The 15,592-nt window shown below is 40.4% G+C and overlaps 1 protein-coding gene across 3 annotated transcripts in view; it reads left to right on the forward strand.

The window, feature by feature from the left end:
• IL15 (interleukin 15) overlaps positions 1-15,592 on the forward strand; it is a 57,819-nt gene that overhangs the window by 31,204 nt on the left and 11,023 nt on the right. For all 3 annotated transcript variants that reach the window (XM_066573713.1, XM_066573714.1, XM_066573715.1), the window contains exons 3-4: positions 7,100-7,175; positions 11,562-11,597. In XM_066573713.1, coding sequence (XP_066429810.1) covers positions 7,100-7,175; positions 11,562-11,597 — 112 coding nt within the window. The remainder of the gene's footprint in view (positions 1-7,099; positions 7,176-11,561; positions 11,598-15,592) is intronic.

Raw genomic sequence — 15,592 nt, forward strand, 5'->3', positions numbered from 1 at the left:
TGTCGGCGTTGCGCTGCAGGTCAGCGGTGTGGGTGTTTTCACAGGTGCATACGTGCTGTCTGCGCCTAGCGCTCTGTACTACGTGTTGGGCGGATCATTATGATGGAGGTGCCGAGCCCCCAGGATAGGTGGTGTCTCTGTGGGCTATAAAACCTGATGTCCAAGTGGACATACTGGCTGCTCCCTTCCATGGCCACCAGTCCACCATGAGGGCTGGCGGGTGTTTTTTTTTTTTTTTTTTTATGTTTTAATGTTTTCCTCAGGAAGTCTCTCGACAATAGCGAGCAGCTAGTTTTTAAAGGGCTGTTTGCATCATTGCTTCTTGATAGTAGCTTTATAGGCTCCTGATGATCTAGCATTATTTACTAGAGAAATGCGTTGGGAAGAGCAAAAATATCTCAGCAGAGCAAAAGTATTTATAGCATTAGTTCAGCAACTAACCAAATGAGGAGTTGGTGATTTAATTGAGTATCATTATTTTAGCTGTCTATAGCAGAGAAGACGGTGTATTACAGTTAGCTATTACATTGGCTGTATATCCATCTCAAAGGGATTTATAGCTGCAGGGCTGTTCAGTGCTTTTAGTCACTAGGTTTTGACTGAATAGGATTATCTTGTCCCTTTAGATCCACTGTCTTTTCTGCTCTATTGGGGAAGGTTCAACACATAATTTTTACCTACCAACTCTCTACGGGACATAGCAGGGATATTTTACTATATTCAGTGTGATTATCCCTGGGCATATCATTCTATCTAATCTGCTGGGTATTGATTTGCCTATTATGAGTATATTGAATGTTCTTTTTTGTCTATGTGTATTTTTGTTTAGTTTATCTTACTGGCCCATTTTTTAATATATTTATCTAATAAAGGTTACGTTTTAGGGGTTTCTCCAGTGAATTATTGGTTTAGTGGGTGGGAATCAGTAATCATGAGCTGTGTGTGAGAGAAGGATACAGAGTGAACAGGCAGAGATGCAGCCCAGAGGATTATGGGAGATGTAGTAGAGAAGCACAGGAAGACTGTGAACAGGAAGTGCTGATGTTAGCAAAACACAGTGGATACTGCAGAATGAAGAGGAGAGCCGAGAAAGCAGAGGAAAGGCAATAGATGAATTTGCTGTAACACCATGAGATGATTTATGAATATTTTGGAATTTGACTTTTGATCTCAGAATACCTCCTTTAATTTTTGGGTTTTTAAGATGTATGTATACTGTTTTATGAATTATGTGTCTATTTTTTTAACATTTATTTATACCTTTTCTGATATTCTTTTTGTCATTCTGAACCTCAACACTGTTGTTTAATATGAGTGAATTACCATTCCTTATAATACCTGCTCTTTTTCAAGGCCCTTTTTTATCATCTCTAAAAGCGGCAACTTGTACCTTTTATCTGCCACTCTGGGCGCTCTTCTTCATCCCATGCAGCCGCTGATCTTCCATTGTGTTTGCATTACTTCCGCAGTAAACAAATTGTTACCTACAACTCCCAGTTGCATAGAGCTTGTTTACCTGTCAGCACTATAGCTCCACCCACAGCTTACAGGTCCTGCAACTTACCAGTGCCAGCTTCCCTCACCAAGATTACCAATGAAATCCCGCTGAAGCCAGCAGACAGGAGCTTCCGCCCCTCTGAACTGTACATGTGCAATACAGCGTAGTGTTTCCGCATTTGTCTGTCCTCCCATCATGCACTGCTCACAGGATGTTGAAGGCTATGGACAGGAGAAGTAGTAAATGCAGATAAGATGTCAGTGGAAATATTTTTCATGCGGTGGTTCACATGATATAGGGAGAAAATGAAGAAAGTAGCTAGACCAGATACAGTGAGTCTATTATTTAATGACTTATTGTGATTACATATATTAGATTTTAAAATGTAAGTCAGCGCCAGAATACCCCTTTAACTCCCATGAAAGTCAATGGGAGTTACAGAAACTGCGCAGGGCAGCGACCTATGCTGTTTCTGCAGGTTCTGAATTATGGAAACAGTGTAGCTCATTGTGCTACACTGTTTGTGTAAACTCTATGAGAATTATGAAAACAGCATAGCGAAGCCAACTTAGCTGTTTCCATAAGCCTAGACCACCCGTAACCAATGCATTCAGCTGTGGTGGGGGCACAAGTACCAGAGATAAGTGTGACCCGCATCTGTTAGATGTCAAAATTCGATCAAACTATCATTGTTGCGTGTAAATGCTGCCATCGTTCACTCTTCAGCTGAACAATAATTTTAAGGTAAGTTTAAAATCCATTAATCAGCCGGAGGGAAAATAACAGGGACCACACACTGTATTCTGCACGGGAGTTGGAGATTACATTGTATTCTGCTGAGAGCCCATGTGAGAGCAAAGACCACCTGCTGAGCTCTGCAAGCAGCTCCAGGAGGCCCATTTACATGCAAATTAAGCTAATAAAGTGTTAATGGCCATTAGTATCCATTAACACTTTATGCAAAATGATTGCTAAAACTCAAAATCTTCCAATTGTTTGAAAGATCTTGCATGTAAAAGGTCTTTTAGACTGCAGTGTCTATATATACAGTAATATGTAGAAGCTGCAGAAGGCAAATGACAAAAGTTTTTTAATGAAACCCTATTGAAAAATTATTTTCAGCCCAAAAACCTGTGAATACATTTGCTCCCTAACTGTATACATAGCCTTTAAGCCCTGCGCCCACAGCTTTTCACCAGCCAAAAAGGGAACATATCAGCAAGAAATGAACCCCTGTATTCTCTGCAGGATTCCGGCCATACTGTTTCTTTCAGGAGCGTGCAGAAAACCTTCCATACTGGCCAATAGTGTTGGCAAATGTATTCTCACTTTACTTTTATTATTTCTAGGCTTAGTGTAGTATCAAACCACGGACAACCCCCTTTGAAGATAAGGGAAAGTTGAATAGAATGAGGAAGAGACTTCCAGGAATCAAAAGCCAGCCATGCACATTAGATAATTGTTGGTTGATCCCAGCAATTTGCTTTTCAAAGAGAATTCTAACAAAGTTATTTCCATTCACATAATTATACTTTGTAAAAGTCAGATTATTATTCAGCCTGATCTTGCTTATGCGCCAATTACAATGCTACACTCATTATTGCTGGCTATCTAGTACATTCAAACTAAGGTCAAAAGAAGTCAATGGGAGTTACAGAAACCATGCAGTGCAGCATTCTGAATTATGGAAAGAGCGTAGCTCATTGTGCTAGGCATTTTGTGTAACCTCTGAGAATTATGGAAACAGTGTAGCGAAGCCGCCCTTAACCAATGCCTTCATCTGTGCTGGGGGCACAAGCACCAGAGATAAGTGGGACCCACATCTGTAAGACTTGTGGATTGAGATACCCCTTTAATACCCTTCATACTAGCAAACAAATCATCCCTACTGTTTGCTATATCATACACCACTTTATCCAATGTACTCTTCATTGCCTTTTGCAGTATATTTACAAGCATGGGGAGCTTTTTTGCTTATTACTACCATATTGAACACTGTTCTCTTGATGGCCCCTTCAGTTCTTCTTCCTTATTAATCATTGCATATTAGGTCTTTTACTGTACTCATCGTCATGTTTGTAGCCTTAACTCCTTATAAAGCATCACTTCATTATAACAGCCTGTGCTGTGCTGCAAAAGCGATGCTTGTTTTTCACTTTATAATAACACTTATTACTTCTAAGCACCCAAATCCTTTTGGAACATCAATTTTCCTAACAGCCTTCATTTGTTTGCTTTTTTGGGGGGCGATCTGTCAGTGTTGCAGAGCCTCCCGCAGGAAGGGACTGTACACTGCAGCTGCTGTGATTAAATGCTTGCTACATTTTGTATGCATTGTATAGTTCTTTGTTTTCAACTAGTTTAAAAACAATCGTACATGGCTATAGTCAGTGGATCAAATGTCTTTTCTGACTGATGGATATCTTTCAGATCTGTCAGAAATGTATCCCTACATTCCCCCAAAACATAGCAGTTAATAATAATCACCTGTATTTACAGTAGATGTAAAAAGGGCATATTCTGTGTAGCGCCCTCTTCAGGTCAACCCACAGATTTTCAGTGGGATTCAGGTCTGAGGGGGGCTATTTAAAGGCGGTATTTGTATCTGTATGGCAGCTTGAAAAAGACCATCCGGTCGAAACGTCGCTGTTTTCATATCATAGGAGAATAAAGTTTGCTACGTTACTTTTTGCAACCTGGATGCTGCCGTATCATTTCTTCATTTGGACTCTATCTGGGAACGGGCTCAGGTTCCTGATGGCTGTTGCATATTTGGTCTGGCCACGGAGTGGCGAGGAAAAGTGCTGCTGGGGATCGACTGCATATACCTGGTAGCTATCCTGAGTATAGGACATCGATCGTATTCTCCCTGGAAAACCCCTTTAACCCCTTCATGTTTATTATTACCATGTCATGCCTCACAGGACAGGTTTTTTAAATGAGTCAACAATGCACTTTAACCACTCAAGTGACACATTTCTTAGTTATTTACTGGCTAATAAATCTCATTTTTTTATTAGCAATTTGAAATGTATGATTTTTTTCTGAACTTGGGAGTGTAATGTTTTTAAAAATATTTAGTATAGTTTAGGAGAAACGGTATGATGCTACAGCCACCGACCCCACTGAAAGCAATGGGATGCAGGCAACCCCAGCAATGATTTTTGGGAAAGGGCTTAAAATATAAGCCCATCCCTGAAAATCGTCACTAGCTGACTAGCTGCTGTAAAAGAATTAATATAAATATATATATATACTCACCTCTCCAAGTGGCACCCTAAAAATCCTCCCTAGCTTGTGTAAAAAAAAAAAAAAAAAATTATATATTCTATACACTCACCTCTCCGCCGCTGTCGGGGTCCGGTGGGTCTTGATGCTTGTCTCCCTGCACTGCTCTGAAGATCTTTCAGCCGGCGGGGATTTAAAATTCATGTCATTCAATGAATGGCTAAGCGCTGCCTGTGATTGGCTGAGCACTCTGCCAATCAGAAACAGCGCTTTCAGCAGCCGGGGATTTTAAATCTCCACCGGCTGAAAGATCTTCAGTACAAAGCCAAGATGCCAAGTTGCAAGACCTGTCAGACCCCGACAGCGGTGAAGAGGTGAGTATATATATTTTATTATTTTTCACACACGTTTGGGATGATTTTTGGGAAAACGCTTGTATTTCAAGCACCCCACCACCAGCATCACCACCACCTCTCCCAAAAATCATCACCGTGGGGAGTCTCCTGTACTACTTTGACAGTTGGTATTATGGCAGGGAAATCTCCGGGACTTGCTGCGCTGAGTATGCACTAAAAACCCCCGGAAGATTTCAGATGACAGCTCAGTGCTCTGCACATTTCAGCACTAGAGCTGCCCACGGAAATCCTCCGGGGTTTAACTGCATGTCAGTGCAGCAAGCCCCGGAGATTTTCCGGGCGTTCCTCGAAAGGGGTTAATAGACGAGTCACCTATATAAGAGTGGGTATTTGGATTCTGGGAAATTGAGGAGTCTGAGTCAGAAGTTTGGCTCACCAATTGCACAGCCCTGATTTGCAGTTTTGGGACCAGGTATCCGAAAGGTATAAGTCGTAAGAGCGATTTCTTGTATTTTAGTGAACCAGATAAGAAAATGAGAAGTAGAATCATATGAATGTGGACTGCGTTGTGTTTCAGTGGCTGTTTCCAAGTATTTAATGGATGCAGATCACTTTTAAATGAGCTAATTTATCCTGTACTTTTAAATTCCTATGGACAGGCTGTGATCTTTATGCTGCAACCAAGAACCATTTTGGTTTGAAAAGCATAAGCCTTTGGAACTATATTTATGCTGCACCAATAAAGGAGGATTTTATTAGGATGTATCGGAGTGGAGCATTGTTTAAAACATAAAATGCAAAAGTGTCTTAACACCTCCCCCCTCCTTTCCCTAATAGACCCTTTTACCATAAAGTAAAAGCCTTCAAGTGGTACACGTACGTTTTTGGTTTACAGTTGATATCTAGTACTCAAATGACGAACTACATCAACCTGGCAACTACTTTCTTATATTTTGAAAGAATGAACATTAGTTTCAATACTATTCAGCAACGCATTGCATGTTTAAAATATCTATGTCACGGTAATTGTATCCTAACGCAACAAATATGTCAGCTTTGTTATTTTTTGTTTGTTTATTATAAAACCCAATAAAAATTATTGAAAAGAAACATAAAAATGCTCGCTAGTCAACCGTACAGATGGCCTATGGGAACGAACGATCATACTAAAGACTGCATGTCCTCATATCAGCAGTTCTTAGCTCGTGTAAATGAGTGCTAATCAACCTGCATGTAATCGACCTGTCAAAAAGGACCTTAAATCCTCCATAATCGAAACATCACACTCCCATTTCCAAGATTTTTGCCAGTCTGCACTCTCTACACAATCGGGCTGATCACCAATATACTATATATAGTTTTACGTGTGCCCTAAAAACCACATCTCGTTAGTGAAGTATATCACATTCCCTAATCTAACTCATCTCCCTCTACCCCTCTTCTACTTTCTTCCTCAGATCCTGATACGTTCATCTAACCGTATCCCCCTCACACCATGCACTCCAAGGCTCTTCATAGTTATACAGATACCGGCTGGTGACCGGATCATGCAGCTTTACGTATGCTACCCTAGTTAGTCAAAGCTAGCTGGACCATTGTACAGAACGAGAGCTTTTACCTTTTGTGTCATCCCTATTTCCTCCTAGATTGTAAGCTCTTGTGAGCAGGATCCTCACTCCTACTGTTCAGAGTTTATCAGTCTGATACTGTGTGTAATGTCTGACTGTGATTGCTGATGTACCCCCTGATTTATAAAGTGCTGTGGAATGTGTTATTGTTATATGAAGAGATACTTTATTCAGTGTACGTCATTAGAAGTCACCAGGGCGTATACATTTGCAAAATTTACAATATGGTCTACTCATACGGGTAATTAAAATTCCATTTTCCTCTCCTATTTCAGAGTCAGAATCTACTGTCTGTAAATGTGAACAACAGATGGGAGCTTGTAGAAATTTAGCACAAAATCATTAGAGATCTATGTAAAAAAAATACATCTTTGTTTTGTACTTTTCAGGATTGCAGATACTTACACCCCAGATGAAAGAACGAAATGGAAACTAATACAGAAGGATCTGGATGAACTTACAGAAGCAAGTATCATTTAAATGTTTTTACGTTAACAAAGTTTTTTACACAGGAAGATGTGCAGCTGACCAGCGAGCGCTTTGGTGCTCCCCTAAATGACACGATTAACGAGCATTTGCTCTTTGTCAGCCGATCGTCCGTTCTTTTACACGGCCCTGTTGTTGGGTGAACCAGCATTCTCCGGGTCCTGATAACTGGTCCATGTAAAAGGACCTAAAGGGACTTCACACACAAGATGGAACTGTCCACCAGACGCAGTGCAAATGCGGATTTTGTCAATTAATACAGATTTTGTTATGTTTTTAACTGCAAAATGCGTCCTGTGGAAGATCTGCAGATTTGTAGGATTTTTTTTACACAAACTTTAATTGCAGAATTACATTTCCTGTATGTTAGAATATCTGCAATAACAATTCCACAAAATGTTCTTAATTCCACAGCAGAAAGCTTTTCCACTGCAGAATATAATCTTGTGGTTTTAAAATAGGCACGCAGATTTTTAACAGGTGCAGAATTCAACCCCCATAGTCTCAATAGGAGATCCTTCAGTGAAGCTAGACTGACAGCTAGAGATGAGCGAGCCTACTCGGCCACACCCCTTTTTCGCCCAAGCGCCGCGATTTTCGAGTACTTCCGTACGCGGGTAAAAAAAGATTTGGGGGGGCACTGTGGGTGAATGGGGGGTTGCAGCGGGAAGTGGGGGGGAGAGGGAGAGAGAGAGGGCTCCCCCCTGTTCCCCGCTGCTACCCCCCGCTCCGCCACGCCTCCCCCCGGCGCCCCCCGAATCTTTTTACCCGAGTACGGTCCTCGATCGAGTAATTACTCGAAACGAGTATACTCACTCATCTCTACTAACAGCCTTTATCTCTTCTATTCTGTGCCTTTTATCAACTAATTTGTGACCACAGCAAAGATAAACTTTTCTGTGGTCATAAATAAACTGATACCAGCGTACAGGAGTGAAGAGAAAAGGACTGAAAACCAAGCAACATTTTGGCTCACTGACGGAACTTCTGTTGAGGCTAAAGGCTCGTTTACACGCAACGATGATCGCTCAAAATTCTGCAGATGAGCGATCATTGTTGTGTGTAAACGCAGCCATCTGTCACTCTTTGGCTGAACGATGATTTTAAGGTGAGCTTAAAATCCATCATTCAGCCGGAGAGAAGATAACAACAGGGACCACGCACTGTATTCTGCACGGGAGCGGGAGATTACATTGTATTCCGCCGACAACTCGTGTGAGAGCAAAGGAGCTGTGTGCAGAGCTCAGACCACCTGCTGAGCTCTGCAAACAGCTCCAGAAGGCCCCTTTACACGCAAATGAAGATGGTAAAGGGTTAATGGACATTAGTGTTCATTAACATTTTATGCGAAATGATCGCTAAAACTGTCAATTTTTCAATCGTTTGAAAGATTGTCTTTGCATGTAAACAGGCCTTTAGACTGCAGTGTCTATCTACAGTCATATGTAGAAGTCGCAGAAGGCAAATGACAAACGTTTTTAATTAAGCGCGATTTGCAAAATTCTTTTCTGCCAGAAAACTTCTGAAAACAATTGCTCCCTAAACGTATACATAGCCTTTAAGCCCTGCGCCCACAGCTTTTCACCAGCTGAAAATGGAACAATCAGCAAGAAATTAACCCCTGTATTCTCTGCAGGATTTCGGCCATACGGTTTCTTTCAGGAACATGCAGAAAATCCTCCAGACTGGCCAATAGTGTTGGCAAATGTATTTCCACTTTACTTTTTATTTCTAGGCTTAGTGAACCTTTAAAGTGACAAGTCTAGTATCAAAACACGGACAACCCCCTTTGAAGATAAGGTAAAGTTGAATAGAATGAGGAAGAGACTTCCAGGAATCAAAAGCCAGCCATGCACATTAGATAATTGTTGATCCCAGCAATTTGCTTTTCAAAGAGAATTCTAACAAAGTTATCTGCATTCACATAATTATACTTAGTAAAAGTCAGATTATAATTCAGCCTCATCATCTTTATGCGCCAATTACAATGCTACACTCATTATTGCTGGCTATCTAGTACATTCAAATGGAGGGGGATACATATTGGGCTCATTGCTCACCATATCTATAGACTTCATCTGAAAAGTACATTTAAATGGCTGAAACGTAAATACATTCCTGCGAGGGCAAAAGCATATGGGGCATGCGCTAATACACTCGCCGCTACAGAGCATATTAGCGCACAAACCATTTTTGTTTTTTTCTTTCAGACTATTCAAACTGTGCTGTGCTAGTGCGTGTGAGTTTTTATTTAAAAAAAGCGGGAAGATTGGTCCTGCACTATCTTAAAGCAAGTTTTATATTTTCTCAGGCATAGTATAATTTCCTGAGAATCCCGCTAGTGATAACGAACCCATTAAAATCAATGGTTTTGTTTCATCCCGTTATGTTACCATGATTTTCACGGGACAAAATCACACCCATCTGAAGAAGGCCTGTGAAAAAAACCTGTACTGTACTATGTTGTATACATACACTGAATGCCCACTTTAGACTCACTGTCGGGAGACCGCTTGCATAATAGATTTTCCTGCTTTATTTAAGAAACGTGCACTTTACAAACATGGAGAACGCGTTTCGGTTCTTACAAAACCTTGTTCAACTTGTGAACGATTATCGCTCAAAATTCGTTTAAACGATGGCATATGAGCAGTAATCATTACGTGTAAATGCTACCATCATTCACTCTTCGGCTAAACAGTGATTTTAAGGTGAGCTTAAAATCTATTGTTCAGCCAGAGAGAGATTACGGGGACCGCACGCTGTGTTCTGCACGGGAGTCAGAGATTACATTGTATTTTGCTGACAGCCCGTACGAGAACAATAGAGCTGTGTGCAAAGCTTAAACCACATGCTCTGCTCTGCAAACAGCTCCCAGAGAGGCCCTTTTACGCGCAAATGAAACTGATAAAGTGTTAATAAACATTAGTGTTCATTAACACTTTATGCAAAACAATTGCAAAACTGTTGATCTTTCAATCATTAGAAAGATTGTCTTTGTGTATAAATGGACCTTAAGTGAGTAACTATGGGAGATAATTACCTGCCATCTATATTTCTTCAGATCATGCTACTTGTGTGTTTTTTAGCTCAGGTCTATTAGGACAGAGCTCGGATATAGTTTAGCTTCAGTGCTGAATGTGAAGTAGTCTGGGGCACAGACCCCGCCCCACCCCCTGTCTTATCATTTCTTCATGCTGTTTCCTGTGTGTTATCTGGCTAGAAAGTGCAGCAGGTGGTGTGGGCATTATGGCAAATGTGACTTTGTGACTTCTAGTTGCCCAGATGATCACATTTTTATCATCATATGGGTTTTCTATGTATCAGTTTCCTGTACAGCTTTAATTATTATTCATCACTAAATACTCAGGTTTGTTCATTTTGACAAGTCCAGTGAGACTTATAATTCCATGGACCAGATTTAAGGGTTCTGGAATAACGCGGCATAGTTGGCATCCATCTGATGAAGGTTCTTGCCTTCTTTTAGAGGAGTACAGTTAAATTATAGTTTGGACCTGAGGGACCTGTGTTTTTTCAATCTTATCAACCATCTACCAGTTTCCTATAAGTCTTTGCAAAAGCAAAAGCTCTTAGGCCGGTTTCATATCTGCGTTGGAAGCTCCAACATCAAAGATCCGGTTCAAAATATAGCCAGCTGGGCGGAAAGCAGATGGACCCCATTATAGTCAGTGGGGTCCATATGGCGCTGTTCATTTCCGCCCAGAGACAGAGCGTTTGGCCACTGGAATTCCCCTTTTTACTGCTCGCCGAAAGGAGGAGGAAAGTGGAACCCCGAGCGCAGATGTGAAACCACGCTTACCTGGGGGAAAAAAAAACCAGTAACTGCAATTTTATTTACATTGCTATTAGAGATGAGCGAACCTACTCGGACACGCCCCTTTTTCGCCCAAGTACTCGATTTTCGAGTACTTCCGTACTCGGGTGAAAAGATTCGGGGGGCGCCGTGGGTGAGTGGGGGGTTGCAGCGGGGAGTGGGGGGGAGAGGGCGAGAGAGAGAGGGCTCCCCTCTGTTCCCCGCTGCTACCCCCGCTCAGCCACGCTGCCCCCTGGCGCCCCCCGAATCTTTTTACCCGAGTACGGAAGTACTCAAAAATCGCGGTGCTCGATCGAGTAATTACTCGAAACGAGTATATTCGCTCATCTCTAATTGCTATTGACAAGTTTAAATGAGATTTTAGTCATTGTCTTGATTGCCCTTATGAGAACTAATGGGTTACACAGACAGTATATACACTAATTTATATAACATTAGCACATCTTGTGCATTGTGTGGTATGCGTCATATAAAATATTTAAATATTTAAAAAATGATAACCCCACAAATATTTTCTTTTTGTTTTCTAGGAATCTAAAGCCAGTAAATATTGGACAAGTAAATATGTAAGTAAATCGGGTTCACAATACTTATGTACTTGTATTTATCTTAAAAATGATTTAACACGCTGACGCTGTGATCGAGTAGTCCGTCTTGAAGAATGCTGTAAAACTGTGGAAAATCTAAATGTAGGCCGGGCTCACACAACCGGAGTTGAATTGCGGATTCTGTGATCGCCGTTTTAAGCGTATGATACACGGGCAATCAGATGCATTGACTTGCGCAGTTTCACTCACACTTACTCTATTTTACCGTGGATTCGCTCATATGAGCGCCATTGATTTTTATCAATGCGTTTGAAACACAGCGAATACGCTTATTCTTCTTGGCTCTTCCTCCACAAGAAAGGGTTTTGTTTTTTTGGTTTTTTTTAAGTGGTTTATGCCAAGAGAGCAGTAACTCATTTTGGTGACACTCAGTCATGGTTCTCAGAGCAAAGCTAACAGAAAATGTTATGCCAAGAAAATGTCGCCTGAGCAGTCACCTAAGCAATAGAAGGGTGTTTTTAGGTAGTTGGGCAACTTTCTGATGTCCTTCCCTGTTTGCGTTTGTTCTTCTGCATGTACGATACACTGTCCATATGTTGTTCACTCGTATGGAAAACCGTATGCATTCACAAACATACTAAATTTTCTTCCGCGGTCATATGCAGGTCATACGGTGTGGATATACGCTTGCAGAATACGACCTGGTTGGGTGAGCCCGGCCTTAGATTTAGTGTCATTAGAGTTCACGTGGTTGCCCTAACCATGTGGGGTCAATTTGCCTATTCTTGCATAGATTCTCAGCATTTTTTTAGACATTTTATTATTGAAACATGGCATGAATAATTAAACACCAGCGTTTTTATATATATATATGCAGTCGTTTCAATAATATGAACATGTTTCAAAGTGAAACGAAACCATAAAACACACTTAATCCCTTGAGTGGCGGGTTTCCTACCACCCTGTCAGACCCACCAGGGCAGGTTTTTTAAATGGTCTAATCATTTAATTTCAACTAATTTTGAAGTCGTGTTCCAAGAGGGATAACTTTTTCCTTTTTCCATTGACATGGCCATATGAGGGCTTGTTTTTTGCGGGACAAGTTGTACTTTTTTATGGCATCATTTTTGGGTATATATAATGTATTGCATAACTTTTGTAAAAAAATTTGTAGGGAGATTGGGGGGAAAAAAAGAAATTCTGCCATTTGTTTTTTCGATTTCATTTTTACAGCGTTCAGCGTGCAGAATGATGAATGTGATAACATTATTCTCTGAGTCACACGATTCCGGCGATACCAAGTTTATACAGGTTTTTTTATGTTTTGCTATTTTTGTACATTTTAAAACATTTTTTTTTCTTAAAGGTTTGCTTTTGTGCTGCCACATTCCAAGAGCCATATAATTTTATTTTTCCATTGCCAGAGCTCTAGAAGGCCGTGTTCTTTGTGCGATGAACTCTAGTTTTCATTTGTCTAATTTTTTTGGAACATGTAAAATTTTGATCGCTTTTTATTCCATTTTGTTCTAGAGGCAAGATTAACAAAATCTGTAATTCTGGCATGTTTTTTGTTTTTATTTTTCACTGCATTCTCTTAGCAGTATAAATAATGTATTAAAGTAATTCTACAGGCCGGTACGTTAATGCCAATACCAAATTGTAATAGTTTTTTTTTCTTTTTCACGACTTTTTCACACTTAAAAATAAAAAGTAATAAAAGTTTAAATCACCTCCTTTTGCCATATCTGTAATAAAAAAATCTAAATCATAAAAGAAAAATACATATTTGGTATCGCCGCGTCCGTAAATGTCCGATCTATAAATGTAGTGCATTATTTACCCCGCACGGTGAACGTAGTCCGAAAAAAAAAATAAACACCACAAATGCACTTTTTCAGTCACCCTGTCTCCCAGAAAAAATGCTATAAAAAGCTATCAAAAAGTCATATGTATTCTAAATTAGCACTAGCATAAACCACAGGACATCCCACAAAAAATGAGCACTTGCTCAAGTACGTCGATGGAAAAATAAAAAAGTAATTTCGCGCAGAAGATGCAGCAGAAAATAATTACAAAAAAAATAAAATGTCTTTGAAAAAAAATACAAGTACTACAGCAAAAAAAACTATACACGTTTGGTATCATAGTAATTGTATGGACCATAGAATAAAGTCATCATTTTTGTTGTAGTTTGTGCGCTGTAGAAACAAAACGCACTGAAAGATGGCGAAATGTCATTTTTTTTTCTTCATTTTACTCCACTTAAAATTTTGTAAAAGTTTTTCAGTACATTATATGGTACTTTAAATAGCACTATTGAAAAATACAACTTATCCTGCAAAAAACAAGCCCTCATACAGCGACGTTGGTGGATAAATAAAGGAGTTATGATTTTTTAAACAGGGGGAGGAAAAAAAGAAAGGGGGGGGAAAAGAAATAAAGGGGCCGTGTCATTAAGAGGTTAAATAATGTACTAACTTCCTTCTCTGTGTCATTATGACGCAGGGATACCATATGTGTAATTTTATTTTTAATTTTTTACAAAGTAAAGGGATTTATATTTTTTTTATTTTTTTTACTTTTTTTTTTTATCCCTTTAGGGGACTTTCACAGAGACTTATCAGGACCCCCTGATCACATTCCGGGGGTCCAATGGTGACAGCCCTTTACATGCTGCAGTCACAGACGGTTTTCTCTGATCTCTGCTGTAAGAGCTGGTGCCTGGCTGTCCTCTGACAGCCAAGCACCAGCTCTCCCTGCCATAGAGACCATCGGCAAGCAAGCCGATGGTCTCTATGGCAACCTGTATACAAACTAGTGCAGGAGTTTAAAAATAAAAGCGGGAGATTGCCGGCAGATCGGCAATATCTCTCTGCTTATGATTTCAAAATCCTGAACTGCTCTGTGTCTGTCTGTGCAGGCAGAGCACACTGCCACAGCTTGTGGCATTGTGCTCTGCAGCTCCCATAGCGATACATAGCCCGGAAATCTTCCGGGCTATATCGCTATGGGCAGTGGAGCTCCTCCCAGAAAATATCCGGGCGTGCCACTCAAGGGGTTAAAAGAAGAAATGAAAGAAAGAAAAAAAGATGAATGAATAAAGTTGGACCATCTTTTACCATGATATTGTTTTGTTCCCTTTTACCTGAAAGGGGGCCTAATCCACAAACAGTTTGAAAGGAGTTTCTGTTGGCTGCAGCCACACCTAGCAATCTTGCTGCGCTTTAATATGTAGCAGTTTACGTGCCCCCGGAGAGCAAAGATATGTGTCAGGATTTAAATATCCAAAAATGCCTTATAGGGGTTCTTGTGTACAGAAAGTCATCAAATGTGTTGTAGTGTAAGAATGGATTCGTGACCCAATTGCCTGTATTGTGGGACATGTCATAAATTTGCATGTGGGGCTTTACATTTCAAACAGTTTGGGGTTATATATATAATTGTGTGTGTATGTATATGTATGTATATATAATATATACCTACATAGTATCCCTGTATAGGAGTTAAATAAGATTTGTGACTAATTTGCAATCTCATATCTAGCCGAGGGTAAATATTTATGAGCCGATATCATGGGTTTAAGAATCGGTATGGGGATAATTTCTGGGGCATTTGTGGATCACTTTCTAATTCCAGGATCAGTGTCCCCTAATTCTTGCCTTTTTTGGATTGCCCTATACAACCTGGACATCGAGCCTCACACAGTTGTTGGTCTAGAGATCCAAGTGTTTCCTATCAGATCCCAGTCAGAGTCTCGGAACTCTGGCAGGAGTAGTTGGATATGATGTCTGACCTGTAGATGAAAAAAATTGGCACAGGCACACAGGCATTGCAGAAGATCTAGTAAGGCCGCTCTCACACGTGTGCCTTTTACCGTGGCATTTTGAACATGCGCAGACATGAGATTTTCGAGTGCTGTCTGCTCTATTTTTCAGCGTTTAGTGCAGCTCATCACAGGTTCCTGTGACTGAAAAGAAGAGTAAAATCGCTGCAAAGCGCCGCAATGGAAATCG

This window comes from Eleutherodactylus coqui, chromosome 7 (genome assembly GCF_035609145.1).
Source record: "Eleutherodactylus coqui strain aEleCoq1 chromosome 7, aEleCoq1.hap1, whole genome shotgun sequence".
Lineage (NCBI taxonomy): Eukaryota > Metazoa > Chordata > Amphibia > Anura > Eleutherodactylidae > Eleutherodactylus > Eleutherodactylus coqui.